This window comes from Phyllobates terribilis, unplaced genomic scaffold, assembly GCF_046119375.1.
Source record: "Phyllobates terribilis strain yellow unplaced genomic scaffold, ASM4611937v1 Scaffold_4__5_contigs__length_816908805, whole genome shotgun sequence".
Classification (NCBI taxonomy): Eukaryota; Metazoa; Chordata; class Amphibia; order Anura; family Dendrobatidae; genus Phyllobates; species Phyllobates terribilis.
The window spans coordinates 420,411,722-420,435,360 of NW_027362764.1; the positions used below are offsets into that span (position 1 = coordinate 420,411,722).

General features: G+C 45.5%; 1 protein-coding gene across 1 annotated transcript in view; it reads left to right on the forward strand.

Moving 5' to 3' along the window:
- The first annotated feature begins 5,500 nt into the window (after positions 1 to 5,500).
- MYO10 (myosin X) overlaps positions 5,501 to 23,639 on the forward strand; it is a 241,303-nt gene continuing 223,164 nt past the window's right edge. Inside the window, exon 1 of the mRNA XM_073678623.1 lies at positions 5,501 to 5,885. Coding sequence (XP_073534724.1) covers positions 5,865 to 5,885 — 21 coding nt within the window. The 5' untranslated portion in view covers positions 5,501 to 5,864. The remainder of the gene's footprint in view (positions 5,886 to 23,639) is intronic.

Consider the following 23,639-nt stretch of genomic DNA (forward strand, 5'->3'; position numbering starts at 1 on the left):
CGTTTACAGCAGTACCACATTTATATCGTTTTTCTATGTTTTGCACTTTTACATAATAAAAGCAATTTTATAGAAAAAAATATTTTTTAGCATCGCTTTATTCTGAGAGCTATATCTTTTTTATTTTTCGGATGATGGAGCTGTATTGCGGCTTGTTTTTTGCGGGACGAGATGACGTTTTCAGCGGTACCATTTTTATTTATATTTGTCTTTTTGATCGCGTGATAGTCTATTTTTTGTTTGGCGGTATGGTGATAAAGCATTGTTGTTTGCTTCGTTTTTCTTTTTTTTTTTTTTTTTTACCGTGTTCACTGAAGGGGTTAACTAGTGGGACAGTTTTATAGGTCAGGTTGTTCCGGACGCGGCGATACCAAATATGTGTACTTTTATTGGTTTTTTTTTTATAATAATATTTATTGATGGGTACATTATATTTTTATTTTTGGTGGATTATTTTTTATATTTTTTTTTCACTTTCTGGAAGATTATATAGTTTATTACTTTGTCCCACTCTGGGACTTTCACTTTTTTTTCTCTGATCGCCTACATGGCACAGGAATGCAGCACCATCCCTGTGCTATGCAGGCTGTCAGCGCCGGACAGGGAGAAGATTGTTTGGAGATGCACTGCGCATGTCCAAACAATCTTCCTGCTGTCTGGTGACCCGGATGTTGTCATGACGACATCGGGTCGTCATGGCAACACCCGGGAGGCCTTTGCAGACAGCGCTGGAAGCCGGAAGAGGAGGTGAGTATCGGCGATCACCTCCCCTTGCCCCCGCAATGCTGCGATCGACTTCGATCGCAGCATCGCGGGGGTTAATGTGCTGGGAGAGGTGCAGGACCGCTCCCTGCACATTGTCACAGCTGACACCCGATACTATCAGCTGACACCCGGCGGCGATCGCGCCCGCACAGCCTGTGTGCGCGCGCGATCGCCATGACGTACTAATACGGGTCTGGCTCTTAAGTCCCAGGGCACAGACGCGTATTAGTACGTCAGATGTTATTAAGGGGTTAAAGAGTTTCACCAAAAATACCAACATCAACCAAGCCAAGCATCGTCCAGAGGCGGCTGTTGAAAGGGTGAGTAATGTCAGAATTCCTGTTGTCTTTCTACAGTTTAACCACTAGTGGCAGCTATTGTTCACCTTAATAATTGTGCTGCAATCCCACTCCTTACCACTGGAGACTGCTGTTGTGTTCTGCAATTGCCCTTTACTAAGATGGCAGATTCTGAACCTGTGGGATCCATCTTGTTTCCTGCTTGGGCCTACTCAAAAGCTGCATGGATCTCTCACTCATTGCTTCAGTATTGTGTCTAGCTGTTAGCCTAGTTCCACTCTCCAGCTCCTGAACATTCTTACCCATACTGTTCTAACCTATCTACGTATTGTTTCCTACAACTCCTTTGCAAACTCCAAGAACTTCTACTACCGCTTGCTGTTCCTGCTCGTGCTCCTTCAGCCACTGGCTTCCAGCAGTACTACGCCAGTATCGTAACAGTGGTAGTGTTATTAGTAGGACGTCTGCATGAGATCCTAGTAGTAGAATTATTACAAGAGTTATGCAGGAGATCCAGGATCATTATTACTAGTAGGATGCCTACAGGAAATCCCAGTACCAGTATTGTTAGTATGACAACTATATGAGATCTCAGTACCAGTATTACTAGTAGTACGCCTGCAGGAGATCCCAGTACCAGTGTTACTAGCAGAGAGTCAACAGCAGATCCCAGTTATATAATTATTAGCAGATGTCTGCAGGAGGTCCCTGTAGTAGAACTATTAGTAGATGTCTGCAGGAGATCCTAGTTAAAGTTTTATTAGTAGGACATCTGTAGAAGATCCCTGTATTAGAATTATTAGTAGACATCTGCAGGAGATCCCAGTATCAGTATTACTGTCTCGCTTTCTGAAGCTGATCCCAGTAGTATATACATCTGCAGTACCAGTATTACTAGTAAGACATTTGCAGGAGATCTCAGTAGTATAATTATTAGTAGACATCTGCAGGAGATCCCAGTACCAGTATTAGTAACAGGACGTCTGCAGGAGATCTGAGTAGTAGAATTAATAGTAGGACGTCTGTAGGAGATTCCAGTAGTAGAATCATTAGTAGGGAGTCTGCAGGAGATCCCAGTAGTAAAATTATTAGCAGATGTCTGAGGAGATCCTAGTATCAGTATTACTAGCAGGGCGTCAGCAGGAGACCCCAGTAGTAGAATTAATAGTAGTACGTCTGCAGGAGATCCCAGTAGTAGAATTATTAGTAGGACTTCAGGATATCCCTGTACCAGTATTACAAGGAGGACATCTGAAGGAGATTCCATTAGTAGAATTAGTAGACGTCTGCAGGAGATCCCAGTTCCAGTATTACTAGCAGGACGTCTGCAGATGATCCCAGTACAAGTGTTACCAGCAGGAAGTTTGCATGAAATTCCATTTGTAGAATTATAGTAGGATGTCTGCAGAAGATACCAGTACCAGAATTACTAGCAGGACGTCTGTATTAGATTCTTTTAGTAGAATTATAGTAAGAAGACTGCAGGAGATCTCAGTACAGTACCAGTATTACTAGCAGACAATTGCAGGAGATCACAGTACCAGTATTACCAGCAGTCTGTCTGCATGAGATTCCATTAGTAGAGGACTGCAGCAGATCCCAGTACCAGTGTTACTAGCAGGACTTCTGCAGGAGATCCCAGTACCAGTGCTACTAGCAGGACGTCTGCAGGAGATCCCAGTACCAGTGTTACTGGCAGGGCGACTGCATGGGATCTGAGTAGTAGAATGAATAGTAAGACGTCTGCAGGAGATTCCAGTACCAGTGTTACTAGCAGGACGCCTGCAGGAGATCCCAGTACCAGTGTTAGTAGCAGGAGGTCTGCAGGAGATCCAAATACTAGTGTTACCAGCAGGATGTCTGCAGGAGATTCCTGTATCAGTGTTTCCAGCAGGAGGTCTGCAGGAGATTCCAGTACCAGTGTTACTAGCAGGACATCTGCAGGAGATTCCAGTACCAGTGTTGCCAGCAGGAAGTCTGCAGGAGATTCCAGTACCAGTGTTACCAGCAGGAAGTCTGCAGGAGATCCCAGTACCAGTGTTAGTAGCAGGAGGTCTGCAGGAGATCCCAGTACCAGTGTTACTAGCAGGACGTCTGCAGGAGATCCCAGTAGAGATCTCAGTAGACGTCTGCAGGAGATCCCAGTAGAGGTATTAGTAGACGTCTGCAGGAGATCTCAGTAGAGGTATTAGTAGACGTCTGCAGGAGATCTCAGTAGAGGTATTAGTAGACGTCTGCAGGAGATCCCAGTACCAGTGTTACTTGCAGGACGTCTGCGGGAGATCCCAGTACCAGTGTTACTTGCAGGACGTCTGCAGGAGATCCCAGTACCAGCGTTACTAGCAGGACGTCTGCAGGAGATCCCAGTACCAGTGTTACTAGCAGGACGTCTGCAGGAGATCCCAGTACCAGTGTTAGTAGCAGGACGTCTGCAGGAGGTACCAGTGTTAGTAGCAGGACGTCTGCAGGAGATCCCAGTAGAGGTATTAGTAGACTTCTGCAGGAGATCCCAGTAGAGGTATTAGTAGACGTCTGCAGGAGATCTCAGTAGAGGTTTTAGTAGACGTCTGCAGGCTGTAGGTGATTGGCAGCTCCAGGGGAGGGATCTCACAGTGGGACTGGGGAGGTATTAGTAGACGTCTGCAGGAGATCCCAGTACCAGTGTTACTAGCAGGAGGTCTGCAGGAGATCCCAGTACCAGTGTTACTAGGAGGTCTGCAGGAGATCCCAATACCAGTGTTACTAGCAGGACGTCTGCAGGAGATCCCAGTACCAGTGTTACTAGCAGGACGTCTGCAGGAGATCCCAGTACCAATGTTACTAGCAGGACGTCTGCAGGAGATCCCAGTACCAGTGTTACCAGCAGGACGTCTGCAGGAGATCCCAGTACCAGTGTTACTAGCAGGACGTCTGCAGGAGATCCCAGTACCAGTGTTACTAGCAGGAGGTCTGCAGGAGATCTCAGTAGAGGTATTAGTAGACGTCTGCAGGAGATCCCAGTACCAGTGTTACCAGCAGGACGTCTGCGGGAGATCCCAGTACCAGTGTTACTAGCAGGACGTCTGCAGGAGATCCCAGTACCAGTGTTACTAGCAGGAGGTCTGCAGGAGATCTCAGTAGAGGTATTAGTAGACGTCTGCAGGAGATCCCAGTACCAGTGTTACCAGCAGGACGTCTGCGGGAGATCCCAGTACCAGTGTTACCAGCAGGACGTCTGCGGGAGATCCCAGTACCAGTGTTACCAGCAGGACGTCTGCGGGAGATCCCAGTACCAGTGTTACCAGCAGGACGTCTGCGGGAGATCCCAGTACCAGTGTTACCAGCAGGACGTCTGCGGGAGATCCCAGTACCAGTGTTACCAGCAGGACGTCTGCGGGAGATCCCAGTACCAGTGTTACTAGCAGGACGTCTGCGGGAGATCCCAGTACCAGTGTTACTAGCAGGAGATCCCAGTACCAGTGTTACTAGCAGGACGTCTGCAGGAGATCTCGGTACCAGTGTTAGTAGCAGGACGTCTGGAGGAGATCACAGTACCAGTGTTACTAGCAGGACGTCTGCAGGAGATCCCAGTAGAGGTATTAGTAGACGTCTGCAGGAGATCCCAGTACCAGTGTTACTAGCAGGACTTCTGCGGGAGATCTCAGTAGAGGTTTTAGTAGAGGTCTGCGGGAGATCTCAGTAGAGGTATTAGTAGACGTCTGCAGGAGATCTCAGTAGAGGTTTTAGTAGACGTCTGCAGGAGATCCCAGTACCAGTGTTAGTAGCAGGACGTCTGGAGGAGATCCCAGTACCAGTGTTAGTAGCAGGACGTCTGGAGGAGATCCCAGTACCAGTGTTAGTAGCAGGACGTCTGGAGGAGATCCCAGTACCAGTGTTACTAGCAGGACGTCTGCAGGAGATCTCAGTAGAGGTTTTAGTAGACGTCTGCAGGAGATCTCAGTAGAGGTTTTAGTAGACGTCTGCGGGAGATCTCAGTAGAGGTTTTAGTAGACGTCTGCAGGAGATCTCAGTAGAGGTTTTAGTAGACGTCTGCGGGAGATCTCAGTAGAGGTTTTAGTAGACGTCTGCAGGAGATCTCAGTAGAGGTTTTAGTAGACGTCTGCGGGAGATCTCAGTAGAGGTTTTAGTAGACGTCTGCAGGAGATCTCAGTAGAGGTTTTAGTAGACGTCTGCGGGAGATCTCCGTAGAGGTTTTAGTAGACGTCTGCAGGAGATCTCAGTAGAGGTTTTAGTAGACGTCTGCAGGAGATCTCAGTAGAGGTTTTAGTAGACGTCTGCAGGAGATCTCAGTAGAGGTTTTAGTAGACGTCTGCGGGAGATCTCCGTAGAGGTTTTAGTAGACGTCTGCAGGAGATCTCAGTAGAGGTTTTAGTAGACGTCTGCAGGCTGGAGGTGATTGGCAGCTCCAGGGGAGGGATCTCACACTGGGACTGGGGAGGGTTAGACAGACTTCCAGCAGCAGCATTAGCCGAGGCAAAGCACAGTCAGCACAGTGACAGAGCCGGGGAGCCTGCACCAAATTAGTTCAACTTAACCCCAGGAACCAGGAGACGAGCTCTGGACCTCGGGACGTCTCAGAAGCCAGATCTTCACTAGCAGAACCTCAGCCTTAAGTTGCCGCAGTGCCACCAACTGCTCAGGATAAGACAAAGGCTCGGATGAAGGTGCATTACTGATCCCGGTGTATACAACAGAAGGGAGAATGGATTAGCTCTCCAGATATATACTACTACATGTAGCACATGCTTCCTCAGGATCTTACTCTAGACTTGGCTTCTTGAGGCTACAACTCTAAAAACAATGGACAACTTCTTCACCGAGGTGAGTTAGGTCTGCTGCTGGAAGTTGTGGGCTCACACTTTATATTGGGAAGTGATTATTAGTCTATTTGTAATGATTTCCCATCCTGTAGACAGTGATGGATCACATAATGAATGAAGTGGCCACTTGATGGCTTTGTGGTCACCTCGGTAGTTCTCACCTCTAGTGTGTGCTTGCATTGTGTTTGATACAAAGGTGTTTGTGTGTAGAGGGGGCTGCTTACATTGTTTAATGTGAAGTACCATATAAGCTGGATTTTGTGATTAAATATTCACTATCTTTCTTAAATTCTAGGCTCTGGTATTGTGTTTGACTTTCCTGTTTTCTCCTGGTAACAGGAAAAGTGACATAGAAAACATTCCCAGATGCTGTGCCAAGGAAATATAAACTGCATCATTAAGCAGGGTTATTAGTTAGTACAGTAGGGATACTTCCACATGGAAAGATCACTGCAGGCTTAGAAGTTGTGGCTATTGTGATGTACTTTGCTGTCTGGTGGAGGACATAGGTGCTAGGTCTGAAACAAGGGGATGGCAATCTGCCTGATTCCTCACAGAGAGGTCTGGTATTTCCTTTTAGTAAAGTTTAGGTTTCCTGTGAGGGGTACCTTGATATATGAAGCTGAAGGCGCACAGACCCTCTGTGTAGAGAAAGACAAACCACATGTCTGGAGAAGAATGCCAGGGAAATAAAGTAAAATAAGGAGCATTGACTGTAGATGTGGCCATAGGTGTAGATCTGTCCAGGATCAAACGTAGATCATTTACTACTGTATGAAAATCGATTCATGGTAAAATCTTTCTACGTAAATATTTGTATTGTCTTGAATGGAAAATTCAGTTGTCAAATGTTATTCAGACAATATAGCCACCAAAGTAGTTTCATCACTCAGCCCCCATTCTTTAATAGTGCCAAATAAGAACTAAAGAACAGATTAGTAACTAGGCATAGGAGATCAAAAATGGAGAAACGTTATTGTTTGCTAGTTTGAATCGAACACAATTGTTACATTTTTTGTTTTTATTTTGACTATTACCAATAATTACTGGCGCTGATAATATTTATAAATGACCCTTTAAAGGAACATATCAAGTGAATTGAGCGGAGGTGCAGTATCAGGCACAGCCAAAATTCTGAATCTACACCAATAGGTAAATGTTGAAGTGGCGGTGGTAGTTCAGAAAATGCCATGGCTGTTTAGTTCCCCAGATTGTATGGTCTCTGGAATTATACCCCAGCTGATTACACATTGATGGCCTATCTGGGTAGTCTATCAGTGTATAAACCCTGGTAGGCCACATTCACACATTCAGTATTTTACATCAGTATTTATAAGTCAAAACCAGGACTGGAAAAAGTATAATAGAAACAGGTCACCACTTCTGTATTTATCACCTACTCCTGGTTTTGACTTACAAATACTGAGGTAAAATACTGACCAAATACTGATCGTGTGAACGTGGCCTTAAAGGGAACCTGTCATCAGATTCATGCTGCCCAAACTATGGGTAGCATGAGTCCGGGACCTGTCCGCATTACACTGAAACGTTGTGGCATATCAGAGACAACATATTTTGACAATCCGGCCAGGATCTCAGATGACTAATCCTAGTCACACTGGTGTCTGCTCCCAGCCCCATCCCCATGACTGACAGGTCTCTTCCTATGTTTGTGTATAGGGGACAGACCTTTCAGTCAAGGGGATCAGGGTGGGGTGAGGCCACCAGGTACCTGCTTCGGACTAGTCACCTGAGATGTATACAGTCCTTGTTTAGCTTTTCAAAGTAGCTGTGAGATTTCAGAGTAAAACATACACTTCTGAAATATTGCAGCCAGTGTGTGTTTTATGCTGCCCATGATTCTGGCAGCATTAATCAGATGGTAAGTTCCCTTTAAATCTGTGTTTTTTGGGTATGTGCACACGTCATGCATGGCTGTTACAGTAGCAGAACTGTGAATGAGATTTTAAAGTGATATCATGCATGAGTTATGAAGAACATCAGTAATGTAAATTTAAGCTGCAGAAATAACTTGGATTTCTCCCTTTGCAATACATGAATGAAATATACGCCTTAACCACACCATTTTCAAGACCAAATCCTAAGCAAAAATAAACTACCGTGGATTTTGCTGTGGCATTTCCACTGCTGGAGGTCCACAGTGAATCTGTCCCACGGGGGTGTATGACGTATCCTAACTTACTGCAGTCTGCAGGAACAGCTACCGGACCATTTTCAGAATCGATCAGGCCATGAGCAGAGAATTGAAAGTCATCCTCATTGAGGTAGATGATGTACCTGTGACTTTCACAGCTCTGTGTCGCGAGCTGGGAAAAAATCATGGCGCTATAAATGGTGCAATACTTTCCAGAACTGCAGCAATACTTCGCTCAAGTCATCTTTGGGGGATCTGAAGCTTTGCAACATAACATAATTTGTATCCCGTTATAATACAGACACAGACGCTATATGTAAACTCTCCTTTAAAAAAAATAAATTAAATTACTCCTTAGCTGAAGCCCAAGGCAACATTTTCATGGAAAATTAGTTGAGATAAATCATCCTTTCTACTCATGTGATTTCTTATCAAGGACGGTGTTGAATAGTTTGTTTCATAGACTTGTTTATATCTACAATCTGCAGATTTTAGCTTGGCTGAGGATATGGAGGGATACGAGACAGTTCTACATGGATACCTCTGCAAATGAAAACATTAAAACAAAAAATGGCATGGCTGCTTGTGCGGTTTGTGACATAATCTGGCATCTATTAGTCTGACTCCAGATCTGGAGACGTGTTTCTGTTTCACATTTGGCTCAAATTCTATTCATGGTTATGGGCATAGATTCTGGAAGAAAATCCCACCCATGTCTGTAAAAGGGACTGCAGCACAATCCAATTGGGGGATGTTATATTGGGTTCCAGAGACAATACAAGAAGAAAAATATTAAAGTTGGCTTGACTCCAGTTTGTCCCTATCAAATCTACAATCTTATTGTGTATCTGGAAACTATACAAATTTTTATACCAATGAGTTTCGAGAACAAAGAGTGGAAGGACGCAGATTGTGACTGCTATAAAGTAGAATGGCTCTAAATATTAGAATAGAAAACTTCTCAGCTAGTTGTCAGAAGATTCCAGGTTAGTCACCAAGATGTTTCTAGGGTCATAACACTGGAAAAACCATGTAAAGTACAGTTGAAAAAAAAATGAAATGGACAACTCAGATGGGACAACTGCCATGAGAATTTATTATATAACATGAAAATGACCAGATAAGAGCTGGCCAATAACAAATTGTCGGTTGATGTTTCTCTCGCATACGAGAATCGCAGCACAGGCACGGAGAAGATAGAGAGAAGATAGAGAACTTCATTTCCCCATCTTCTCCACTGCCTGTGTTTGCGGTAATCTGACTGCACTCAGATGACATTCAAGTGCAGTCCGATGTTTCGCAAGCTCCCCTAGACTTGTATGGGGGCACGTGGTGTGAATATCTGGGCCACTCCCAGCATGCCAAATTGGCATGAGAAAATAATCGTTGATCTGCACTGCCCCAGAGTATAACATTGCTCCGAGTCCAATAAAACGTCGGATAGCACTCGACTGTGTGAGTGAACCCTATATATGAGTCTGGGGACATAAAGGAGTTGTCCTATCGGACCATACAGTAGAGCAGGGGTCTCAAACTCAGCTGGGTATATGGGCCGCACATGGAAAAAATTTGAATTTGGGGGGCCGCATTCTTTGTTCAATGTGACATTTTTAGTGATACCATTTTTTTTGTATACACCTTTTGAACATTTTTGCGTGTTTATTTTTTTATGGCTTGGGTCGTTATGGATGTGGCGATAATAAACGTGCACTTTTTTGTGTTTACTTTAGTTTACATATAAAACAGCATTTTTAGTGCCCAATATTTTTTCATGCTTTATTTTATTTTTTATTTTTTTTACAATTTTATTTCCCCCAATTGGCCACATACAGTAATATTGTCTTACAATTAGCATCATATAGTAATAATGGAAAACATCTTGTACTAATGTGCCCCATCCAGGTCCCCATCCTGTGGCAACGTTCCCCATCCTGGCGCCCATCTTGTACTAATGTGCCTCATCCAGGTCCCCATCTTGTGGCTATGTGCCCCATCCAGGTCCCCATCCTGTGGCAACGTTCCCCATCCTGGCGCCCATCTTGTACTAATGTGCCTCATCCAGGTCTCCATCTTGGGGCTATGTGCCCCATCCAGGTCCCCATCCTGTGGCAATGTTCCCCATCCAGGTCCCCATCTTGTGGCTCTGGTCCCCATCTTATGGCTCTGTGCCCCATCCAGGTCCCCATCTTGTGGCTCTGTGCCCCATCCAGGTCCCCATCTTGTGGCTATGTGCCCCATCCAGGTCCCCATCCTGTGGCAACGTTCCCCATCCTGGCGCCCATCTTGTACTAATGTGCCCCATCCAGGTCCCCATCTTGTGGCTATGTGCCCCATCCAGGTCCCCATCTTGTGGCTATGTGCCCCATCCAGGTCCCCATCTTGTGGCTATGTGCCCCATCCAGGTCCCCATGTTGTGGCTCTGGTCCCCATCTTGTGGCTCTGTGCCCCATCCAGGTCCCCATCTTGTGGCTATGTGCCCCATCCAGGTCCCCATCTTGTGGCTATGTGCCCCATCCAGGTCCCCATCTTGTGGCTATGTGCCCCATCCAGGTCCCCATCTTGTGGCTCTGGTCCCCATCTTGTGGCTCTGTGCCCCATCCAGGTCCACATCTTGAGGCTCTGGTCCCCATCTTGTGGCTCTGTGCCCCATCCAGGTCCACATCTTGAGGCTCTGTGCCCCATCCAGGTCCCCGTCCTGTGGCTATGTGCCCCATCCAGGTCCCCATCTTGTGGCTATGTGCCCCATCCAGGTCCCCATCTTGTGGCTATGTGCCCCATCCAGGTCCCCATCTTGTGGCTCTGGTCCCCATCTTGTGGCTCTGTGCCCCATCCAGGTCCCCATCTTGTGGCTATGTGCCCCATCCAGGTCCCCATCTTGTGGCTATGTGCCCCATCCAGGTCCCCATCTTGTGGCTCTGGTCCCCATCTTGTGGCTCTGTGCCCCATCCAGGTCCCCATCTTGTGGCTATGTGCCCCATCCAGGTCCCCATCTTGTGGCTATGTGCCCCATCCAGGTCCCCATCTTGTGGCTCTGGTCCCCATCTTGTGGCTCTGTGCCCCATCCAGGTCCCCATCTTGTGGCTATGTGCCCCATCCAGGTCCACATCTTGAGGCTACTTGCCCCATCCAGGTCCACATCTTGAGGCTCTGTGCCCCATCCAGGTCCCCGTCCTGTGGCAATGTTCCCCATCCAGGTCCCCATCTTGTGGCTATGTGCCCCATCCAGGTCCACATCTTGAGGCTCTGTGCCCCATCCAGGTCCCCATCCTGTGGCTATGTGCCCCATCCAGGTCCCCTCTTGTGGCTATGTGCCCCATCCAGGTCCCCTCTTGTGGCTATGTGCCCCATCCAGGTCCCCATCCTGTGGCTCTGTGCCTCATCCAGGTCCCCTCTTGTGGCTATGTGCCCCCTGTGCTGTTCTTCACACACATAAAATAGAAAAAAAAAAAGATGATTCTCACCTGTCCTCCGTTCCCTCGGCGTCCTTCCTGCAGATGTGGCCCGCAGGCACCACAGAGTCCGACCCCTTGACGATCCCGACCTGGTCCAGGAGGAGCCGCCGACAGCAGCGCTGCATTGCCGCACATAGACTGTCTCCCAGCACTGCATTTTCAATGTCAGCCGCCGGCCAATCAGAGGCCAGCAGCTGACATCTGCATATGGCAATGACGTCATACTCGCTGCGCCGACACGCAGATATCAGCTGCTGGCCTCTGATTGGCCGGTGGCTGGCATTGGAAATGCAGTGCTGGGAAACAGTCTCTGTGCGGCAATTCAGCGCTGCTGTCGGCGGCTCCTCCTGGACCAGGTCGGGATCATCAAGGGGTCTGTGCCTGCGGGCCGCATAAAGCAGCCTCAGGGGCCGCATGCGGCCCGCGGGCCGCGTGTTTGAGACCCCTGCAGTAGAGTATAGCAGCCCCAGTGATTACCTAATTGCTTTCAGATCCAGCTTCTCTACCCCCAGTAATAAGCTGACGGCTGTAATCCAGCTCATTGCTGCACTTCTCTGGTTTATAGTCCTGAAGTTCATATGGCCTAAGGCCTGGGCTACACTGCAACTTTTTGTAGCTCTACTGATTGATTGTAACTATTTAGCTACAGCTACAGTTCAAAGCCATCCATTGAGTTGTATGCAGTTGGGTGGACTGCTGCTGCCACTTAATAGTTAAAATCAATCAGTAGCGCTACAGAAAGTTGCATGTAGCCCAGAGGATAAAAGAGAAGATGATAAAGGGTTTTAAAAATGGGAAAAACTTTTAAGCCAAGTTTCCACAATGAGTATTTGGTGAGTTCTTGATGTTGCAGATTTTCCGCACCTATTAGGTTACTTGCGCTTTTCTCATTGTCTAGTTTCAAATGTATTTTTTCACGTTTTTGACCCTACGGTTTTTGTCTCTTTGCTATGTCATGTTTTTAATAAAGCTGCTTTGTTTTTGGTACTTAGTGCTATTTGGCTTTGACAAATCTTTATTGATACAGTCATGTGTAGATGCGTTTTTAGTGCATTTCTGTATTTAATGCAAGTCTATGGGGAAAATCCGCACATAAAACTCAGCATATCCGCAAGAGAAATTACCATGTTGCGAATTTCAAACACGCACCGCAGGTCAATTTACACTGTATGAAAAAAGCACAGTGGTCATGAGATTTCTATAAATCCCATCTACTTTGCTGTAACTGGAAAATACTGCGTTTTTGCTCACAAAAGCTCATCATGGGAACTTAACCTAAGGGTAAGTTCACATAACTGTATAAAGAATCATTCAGTTTCATCCTGAAAACTGGGACGATTATTTTCTCCCTTGCTATCCGTGTACAGTCAGTATGCAATCTGTTTTATTAAAGCTATTAATCTCTTACTAGACCATTTACAGTTTCCTATGTTACAGAATTGCAATGTATCCGTAAATATCGGATGTTAAACTGTGTCTCCGTAAGGCATCCGATTATTTTTGCGCACTTGTAGGCTTGAATGGATGAGTCTCATCTGTTTATGGAGGAGACTTGTTCATGCTGCAAATTTTTTTCACACACAGATCCGATCAGTGAAAAAAAATCATTCATCTTCCCTGCCCCATTGAATAACATTGGTCCGACTATAATCCGCTTTTCCCTTATACTGCATCTCCTGCAAGTTGTTATGTGGCAGGAGGCCTTGTGGGATGTTGCAACTCATAGACCAACAATGGCAGTTATACCCTACAGTAGTCGTTACAAATTTGCTGGTCACAGCTCAACGTTATCCATGTGTATGTATATTGGCGCAAGTCCATTCAGTTTCCTATCCAATTAGACAAGAAAATCTTTTTGACATAGACTAAAATGATCCTTCTACACATTTTGTAAAATATAGGTGTTTCCCAACAACAGATAATGTAGTCAAGTAATAAAAAGATTCAGTCATGTATGCCTTTATATGACCAGCCATCATTGTTATGCATTCGCTTCCATTTAGACAAGTTGACTAAGGCCGTTAAACTACTACAGATCTACTATGATCGGCCTTGCAAACCAATTCCTGGTCATTTATTTTCCGTTTTAGACTGATTAAATGCACTTTCATGCAAGCAGAACGAACATTAATGCAATCGTTCTGTGCATTTAGTACATCATGTTCTCGGCAGCACAACCTGTTTACACTGGAAAATGTGCTGCTGAAAACAATACAATTGGCAGTCTGAAATGAGTCATGCCAGATTGATATTACCCCTACAACAAATTGTCTGGAGCTCCTATATGCATAAGATTGTTGTTTGAACCTGTCGATATTGGTGGATTTGGCCACCAGTAGTCTCATTGGTATGGTGGGCTTTAGACACAGTCCAATCTAGATAAAAAGAGGCACTGGTCATTTACATTTCAAAGTACTTGAAAATTGGAAATCTGCAGTATTTGGCTTGATGAGACAGAGAAGTGTTTGTATTGCAGCTTTGCCTACCTTGCTTACTTAGGTTGTGTTAAGATCCTAGTAAATTAGTCCTAATTAGCGCAATTGGTATCTATTTCATTTTTTATTTAGCCGTGTATAAGACGCATACAAAGTTGGGTACACTGTGAAGCAGTTTGATAAGGAGCCATTCTTTATATCTAAATGGTATAGGGAGATTACACATAACGTCCTGGAGATGGGGCTACGGCAGACTTTGCTAATGTCTTTGTGCAACTTGTTGCTGTTAGGGATGAGCGGACTCGTGGAAGTTGGGGTTCTGGTACCCAACCCAAACTATATTCAAAAGGAAAATCTTCCTCTCTCTGCAACGGATTTCCCCCAGAACTACGAACATTGCAATGGACCTCCAGGGAAAGTCCATATTCGGCTGTTAGCGTCGGACAGCAACTGTCCAGTACGGACACCGACCTTTTAATTTTGGGTCCTCTCATCCCTAGTTGCTATCTCTAAGCTTTTGTCTCCAATTGATTACCTTTGATACTGGGTTTACATTTGAGACTCAGAGTAGACCTTGAGTGTACGGTGTTGGTAAAGCTTCAATGAATGACCTTTATGTAAGCCTCATGTTTATACAGTACAGAGCCCTTAGAACCTGTGTCCTTTAACTAGATGTACCACGCCAACATTGTCAATACGATCAATACGCACTTGGTGCATTCACAGCATCGGCTGTGTACCTATACATATGTTAGATTAGGTTTGTAGTACACTGTCAGCATTTCTGGATGAAGATGATTTGAGCATAGATTTTTATGACCAAAATCATATATTTGTCCAATTTTTTGGATCCTTTAATTGTTTAGAAAAACTCATCCCATTTTCATAGTAAGATCTTTTCAGATAGTGCTTGTTTTGCTATTTACAGCTAATTGAAATTTGCATCCGTTCTTGAGATATTAACACTTTTCTGATGTTTTCAGCTCATTGCATAGGGGACCGACCATCGCGGCTTTTTAGCTGGTAAGCACTGTGCTGAATCTGGTGATTATTATTAGGTATCGGCGCACTCCAGCAATCCTGGCCAGCTTCTAAACAGTGCTTACAAGCTCAGTAGAAAAGAGATTGTAAGCAATGTGTATGTTTTGCCACCTAGCAGTGTGGTCAGTCTCCAAGGCAATGAGCTGTAAACAAAAGAAAAATTTTTTACTATCTTAGGAGTGGCTGAAAATTTTAATAAGCAGTAAATTGCTTGAATTTTCAAGTACTATTTATGCAAATTGTCTCTTAAGAGAGGAAGAGGACTAGAACTCTAGTGCCACCTACAGGAAGTAGCAATCCTAAAAGTCAATATTGACCCTTTAACGAGCCTTGTTACATGACTTAGGATCAGTGGCGTACCACCAATGGCGGCAGACCACGCCACTGCTATGGGGCCCGTGGCAGGAGGGGGCCCGTGAGGGTCCCAAGCAGCGTGGGAACGAGGAGGATAGGTGAGTAGGAGTTTGCGGCAGTGGAGGAGCGGAGCACACACTGTAGCCGCTGCTGCAGCTATCACGTGTGCCCGCTGCTAAAGGAACATGAATATTCCCTCTTCTCCACTCCCATGGGCGTGGAGAAGACGGAATATTCATTCTCTTTAGTAGCGGGGACGGAGGAGCGCTGAGCCCCGGCTCCTGCTGTCAGTGGCCGCCGCTAAAGAGAATGCATATTCACGCGAGAGGAGTGAATGTGCCGGCAGCAGCTCACCTCGGCTTCTGAGAGCGCGCGCTGCTCAGATGCAGACATGAGCTGCTGCAGACAGGACTCAGCGCTGGAGCAGAGGTGAGGAAGGAAGGTGAGTATAAGTGTTTATTGTTTCGTGTGCAGTGATTGGGGGATGAGGAAACCACACATACCAGGATACTTGGATTGAGGAAGCCACACATGCCAGGATTGGGGGATTGAGGAGGCCACACATGCCAGGATTGGGGGATTGAGGAGGCCACACATGCCAGGATTGGGGGATTGAGGAGGCCACACATGCCAGGATTGGGGGATTGAGGAGGCCACACATACCAGGAATGGGGGATTGAGGAGGCCACACATACCAGGAATGGGGGATTGAGGAGGCCACACATACCAGGAATGGGGGATTGAGGAGGCCACACATACCAGGAATGGGGGATTGAGGAGGCCACACATACCAGGAATGGGGGATTGAGGAGGCCACACATACCAGGAATGGGGGATTGAGGAGGCCACACATACCAGGAATGGGGGATTGAGGAGGCCACACATACCAGGAATGGGGGATTGAGGAGGCCACACATACCAGGAATGGGGAATTGAGGAGGCCACACATACCAGGAATGGGGGATTGAGGAGGCCACACATACCAGGATTGGGGGGTTGAGGAGGCCACACTTACCGGGATTTGGGGATTGTGGAGGCCACACTTACCGGGATTTGGGGATTGAGGAGGCCACACTTACCAGGATTTGGGGATTGAGGAGGCCACACATACCAGGATTTGGGGATTGAGGAGGCCACACATACCAGGATTTGGGGATTGAGGAGGCCACACATACCAGGATTTGGGGATTGAGGAGGCCACACATACCAGGATTGGGGGATTGAGGGGGCTACACATGCCAGGGATTGGGGGATTGAGGGGGCCACACATGCCAGGGATTGTGGGATTGAGGAGGCCACACATGCCAGGGATTGTGGGATTGAGGGGGCCACACATGCCAGGGATTGTGAGATTGAGGGGGCCACACATGCCAGGGATTGGGGGATTGAGGAGGCTACACATACCAGGGATTGTAGGGGCCACACATACCAGGGATTGTGGGATTGAGGGGGCTACACATACGAGGATGGGGAAATTTACCAGTAGCTGCTGCATTTCCCACCCTAGGCTTATACTCAAGTCAATAGGTTTTCCCATTTTTATGTGGTAAAATTAGGGGCCTTGGCTTATATTCGGGTCGGCTTATTTAAAATATACGGTATTTTAAAATCAGTGAGTACGTGGTGCCCATAATACTGCAGGACTGTGGCGTGCATTATACTATATGGGGGCTGCATTTTACCCTATGGGGTGTGTAATATACTGTATGGAGGACTATGGGGAGTGCATTATATTCTATGGAGGACCATGGGAAGTTCATTATACTATATGGAGGATTATGGGGGGCGCATTATACTATATGGAGGTTTATGGGGGAGCATTATACTATATGGAGGATTATGGGGGCACATTATACTATATGGAAGATTATTGGTGGTGCATTATACTATATGGAAGGCTATGTGGGGCCATTATAATATTTTGAGGGCTATGTGGGGGGCCATTATACTGTATGAAAGCAATTATACAGTGTGAAGGTTAGTGTGGGGTCATTATACTGTTTGGAGGGCTGTGTGGGGGCCATGAGAGTGTATGGAGGGCTCTGTGGGGTTCACAGTTGGGGGATTATACTGTGTTAGGGTCACCATACTTTGCCGTGGGAGATGATGTGGGGTACAATAGGGTCATTATACTGTGCATGTGGAGGCTAATGTGGAGGAATGCACCATAGGGGTATCATACTGTTTGGGGGGCACTTTTGTTGGCATCATACTTTATGGGGACAATGAAGGAGGAATCTATGACTTCAGAAGGAGGTAAATTACTATGTAAGGCTGAGTTCACACGATGCGTTTTTCATGCGTTTCCGCGGCGTTTTTGCAGTTGCGTAAACGCCGCGGAAATGCATGAAAAACGCATGGTAGAAGGGCAGCAATGTTCCCCAATGGAAATCCGCATGTGCTGTGCCCATGATGCGGATTTTTCCGCAGCGTAAACGCTGCGGTCAAAAATCCGCAGCATGTCAATTAATTTTGCGGAAACGCTGCTCTTTTGCCGCCATTGACTTGCATTAGACCGCATGGAATCCGCATCACTGTATATGTTGATGTGCATTCCATGCGGTCTAATGTGCGGATGGTACCCGGGTGTGGATGAGAGAACTCTCATCCAGACCCAGGTACCATTAAAAAAAAAGAATAAAATAAAAAATATATATATTCTCACCTTCTGACGGCCCGCGCTGCGTCCTGCCGGCTTCCTGCGCACTTCGCGGTTGAATGAAGGACCTTCGCTGACGTCAGAGTCATGTGACGGGTCACGTGACGCTGACGTCGGAAGGTCCTACAGTCTTCACTGCCGGCAGCCGGGACCGATGAAGCAGGACACCGGGGGCCATCAGATGGTAACGTATAGATTTATTTTTTATTTTTTGACATCACACACTATATAAATCCATGCCGGTTGCATGGATTTATATAGTGTGAAGTTGACAAGCACTTTCCAAGTGATGCTAAAATCGCTTGGGAAGCGCTTGTCAACCCGCATGCGGAAATGAAAGTGAAGACCGCTTCATTTCCGCATGTCCCTGGCAGGAAACCGCATGTACAATCCGCATGCGTTTTTTCCTGCCAGAGAGATGCAGAAACGCTCAGGAAAAAATCCTGAGCATTTCTGCATCGTGTGCACATACCCTAAAGGCTGGAGAGTTATGAGAGCTGCTCTTCTGTGACACAGACAAATATTTATTTTTTCTAGGGGGGGGGGCCCAATTAGAGCTTCTGCTATGGGGCCCCATGACTTCTATGTACACCCCTGCTTAGGTTATAAGCCAGAACCGGAAACTCAATTTGCAGACACTGTGTTTCGGGGTACTGCCCCTCGTCAGTGTAAAGAGTTCTGGTTTGGCTGGGTGAGAGGTGTCAGACCTATATTTAAGGAGTAACATTTCTCCTTGCGGAGAGGAGAACGACATGTTAAGCATGTCATGGTCAGGAGACTTTTAAAGCTGCAAAATTCCTCTGGGAAATAGGCAACTTGTCTCTTCAGAGAGGAAGAAGACCAAAACTCTAGTGCCACCTACAGGAAGTAGCAATCCTAAAAGTCAATAGCGACCCTTTAACGAGCCTTATCACATGACTTAGGACATAAGCCAGAACCGGAAACTCAATTTGCAGACAGTGTTTCGGGGTACTGCCCCTCGTCAGTGTAAAGAGTTCTGGTTTGGCTGGGTGAGAGGCGTCAGACCGGTATCTAAGGAGTAACATTTCTCCTTGCGGAGAGCGACATGTTAAGCATATCACGGTCAGGAGACTTTTAAAGCTGCAATGCTCCTCTGGGAAATATGCGACTTGTCTCTTCAGAGAGGAAGAGGACCAGAACTCTAGTGCCACCTACAGGAAGTAGCAATCCTAAAAGTCAATAGTGATCCTTTAACTAGCCTTTGTTACCCCTTAGATACCGGTCTCCAGGGGTGTTCTGGATCTATATATCCTTGGGATCTGTGTTTTTCTAGGTGTTTGGTATTTTTCTAATAATAAGACATCCCGAGGCCGGTTACACACATCCCTGTATCGTAGTGCGCACCATGACCGTAATGCACAGTCTTACTGCAGGTTTCCAGACCCCATCTCTGCATCCTGATATATTCCAATGAAACTGTTGAGTTCGAACAAGGAGACCCACAGCCAGTCCATGCATCGTGGTCCATAAAGACAGATGTATGAGACCAGCCTTGTGGAAGATTGTGACATCTATGTGCTCTTGTAGGGCACTTACTCTGAGGTTATCCTCCTTTAAACTGTTAACCATTAACATTTATTGTCACATTGTAGTTGTGTAGGTCGTAGTTTTGATGCACACTTTCCCATACTGTAACATAAGTGAACCATGTTTGCTGTTTATTATGTGGAACAGACTTCTTTGTTAGGTCTTTTTTTCGCTCAACACCTGCCTATTGTTTGCTCACAGTGCAGACAGGCAGGTGGGAATGATCCTGGCTGCTTTTATATACATGAAGTACAGCTGAGCTTTGTACACTTTGCATACTTCTTTCCTAGACCGGGCTTGCTTGCTTTCAATCCTGCAGTATATGAGCTTACAAGATCAAAAACAATTCTGTAGGTGAAACATTACTGGGGGAAGGAGCGTTTTCTTCCCTCCTTTTAACAGGTTAACTTGAAAGGGCTGCTAATAATTAACCCGGTGTGGTGTGCTGAGGAGTAAAGCGCTGGGATCCGGCCGCAGCTACCCGACATGCTTCACTTGTTAGCTTTTGGGTTTTTTTTAAACAGGATTGTGACGTCAGTAACTGACAGCGCGTATCTGCTGACTGCCCCTGATTCACCGGGTGGCCAGAAAACCGGGACATCCTGGAAGAACAGACTTTAAGTTAATGTTGAATGTGTCTACATGAGGACATATGGTTAGTTCTCTAATGGAGGGCAAATTTTAGCTTCTATTTTATTTTTTGAGACTTTTTTGAATCTTCTATGCAAAGCGGTGATCTGGAAAGCCTTGGGTATTGCAAAAATATAATAAGTGACCAAAATCATCGCACGGTTATCTAGTAAGCCTTGATATTCTTGTTGGTATTGACGATAATATAAAATATACGGGGAACATTTCCTGAAATATGTGGTAGGTCTTTCAATCATTTGCACTCCTAGTATGTCCAGGAAACAGTGGTAGGAGTATCTATTGTTAAGACCAACCGCTGATACACAAAGGTTTGCATGTAACCAATTTATAGCCAGTGAATTACCCAGACTCCTTAAATATCTGTTATTTTAATGAGATACGCAGCTGTATTAAAATCCTTAATTTGCATCTTCTCTGCCTGATTTTCATTCTATCTACTTTAAAGAGAATATCTGGGACTTTAAAATAAAATGTACCTAAACACTAACAGGCATGCGGTTGCTAACAGAGATGCTACCTGCCTGATGTACCCTATGGCGGTCATTGACCGCTCATGCTGGAAATTCAGCCACTCCCAGTCAACAGAGCAGAGGTTTCTCTTCCTGTTGACAGGGCGGTACTACTGGTGTCATGTTGATTGACAGCCGGCTTCCCCCAATTAGGCAGTGGGGAACCAGTTGTCAATCAACAAGACACTAGTAGTCCCGCCCTGTCAACAGGAAGAGAAACCGCCGCTCTCTTTGACTTGATGTCAGCGGAAGTCTGACCGCTTTATACTGCCGGCGTAGAATGGCAACTACCTGCCTGTTAGTGCCCAGGCACTTTTTTTTTTGAGTCCCGGATATCCCCTGAATGAATACAGTGTCTTATGTGAAAGAGCCACTTGTAACATACCCCGGTAGAATTTTACGTCACCTTATGCTACGATCTCTCGATGAGTATTTGGTGAGTTTTTGATGTTGCAGAATTTCTGCACTTAATAGTTAAATTAAGTTACTTTGTGTTTTTTCCAAATGCATTTTTTTTGTGTTTTTGAGGTTTTGTCTGTGTGGTTTTGTCTTTTTTTTTTTTTTGCTATATCTTGTATTAAATAAATAAACCTGTTTGTTTGTACATGTGTTTTTAGTGAGTTTCCGCAGCAGAAACACTCTAAAATCATATGTGCATTTTTTACCTGCAGATTATTCGCATCTAATGCAACTCTATGGGGGAAATCTGCACATAAAGCTCAGTGTACCTGCAAGAAAAATTGACATGTTGCATATTTGAAACACGCACCGCAGGACAGTTTGCGTCAAAAAAACCCAGTGAGCAGGAAATTTTTACAAATCCATCCACTTTCCTGGAGCTGTCAGGCGCTGCATTTTTAGAACTGTGAAAATACTCAGCATCGAAAACTCACAACCAAAACTCATCTTGGGATCTTATCCTAGAGGTTTAGTATTTGTCAGTGAATCCTTCTCCTGCTAGGGAACTGATACCAAGTCATTTCCAGTTAGGCTATGTGCCCACGATGCAGAAATGCTCCGGATTTTTCCTGAGCGTTTCTGCATCTCCCCTGGCAGAAAAAACGCATGCGGATTCTACATGCGGATTGTACATGCGGATCTGAAGCGTTCTTCACATGCATTTCCGCATGTGGGTTGACGAGCGCATCACTTGGAAAGTGCTTGTCAACTTGGTCACACTATATAAATCCATGCAAAAGGCATGGATTTATATAGTGTGACCTTAAAGAATGGTAAAAAATAAATCTATACTTACCTTCCGATGGCCCCCGGAGTCTTGCTTCGCTCGGTGCTGACTGCCGGCAGATCGTGGTACACTGAAGGACCTGCCGACGTCAGCATCGCGTGACCCGTCACATGACTATGACGTCAGCAAAGGTCCTTCAGTCCATCGCGAGCTGCTGGCAATTGAAGACCAGAAGAGCGGTTGCCACCAGAAGGTAAATATAACATTTTATTTTTTATTTTATTCTTTTTTTTTTACAGGTTCTATGGTACCCGGGTCCGGAGGAGAGTCTCCTCTCCTCGACACCTGGGTACCATCTGCACATTGGAATGCATGGAATGTGCATCTACATATACAGTGATGCGGAATCCATGCGTTCTAATGCAAGTCAATGGCGGCGAAAACGCAGCACTTCCGCAAAATAATTGGTAGTGCTGCGTTTTTTCCGCAATGATAATCCGCAGCGGAAATTTCCGCAGCATGTGCACAGCACATATGGATTATCATTGGGGGACATGGCAGGCCTTCTACCATGCGTTTTTTAAGCGTTTCTGCAGCGTTTTAGCTGCTGCGGAAACACTTAAAAAACGCATTGTGGGCACACAGCCTTACAGATTTTTTGTGAAGCGAAAATACGCAATGTCAAAAACTTATTGTATGAACATAGCCTAAAGCTGAAATGTTAGCTCTCATGGAGAGAGCCATTGAATCACACTTTATATATTTTACAGATAAAGAAGATAAAGTGTAGACTGTGAGCCCTCGCGGGCAGGGTCCTCTCTTCTCCTGTACCAGTCGGTGACTTGTTTTTGTTCAAGATTTTTGTACTTGTTTTTTATTATGTATATCCCTTTTTCATGTGTAAAGCGCCATGGAATAAATGGTGTTATAATAATAATAATGATAATAATAATAAAAGAAACTAGTTCTCAGAACTTCAGTGTTTCAAAGAATAATTTCCCCATTTTCAGGGACATATCTGGATGCTTTTTATACATTACACCTAAGGTATTTATACCACAATAAACCCCCCTCACTTTGTCCTTTTCTGCTTTTAGCTACAGTGACTTGCAAATTAGACCTTGCTTATCCTATATTCTCAGTTTATTATGGCAGTTGAAGAGTGGAATGAAGGCGGTGTGTTTAGGAACAATACATTTTCTGTTTGACCCTATAGGAGAAGGCCGTTCACCTCTTGAACTTTGCATGTCTACCTGATAACAATTAACAATGGATTTCCTTGGACCATGAGCTGACTCTGTATTTGTCAGGAGGGTGAGACAGCAAGGTTTTGACTCTTCTCTATTCCCTGTATATTGCAATAAGATGTACAAACATGTAAACCACCATCTTTATGTGACAGCTGGCCTGGCCACCAATGCTTCATTGAACAGAAAGAGTAAACCATGATTATCCTTTGACTGCATGGTCAACAATTTAATGATCGCCAAGTAAGGTTTGGTCTAGAGTAGGCTTTCGATAATGGCCATTTTTTAGGATTTAAGGGGGTGTTTCGAGATTTATTAAAATTTATCCAAGAACAGGAAATAGGTTAATTTAAAAAATAAACTATACTCATTTTTTCAGTTTACTCCAGTGCTACTTTTCTAGTGACCCCCAACGATCTCTGTTTACTCCCTGCGGGGATCATATGCTGTACATCATCCATGTGACTGCAGCAGCCAATCACTGGCCGCAGGAGTAATTCTGGCATGTAGAGCACATG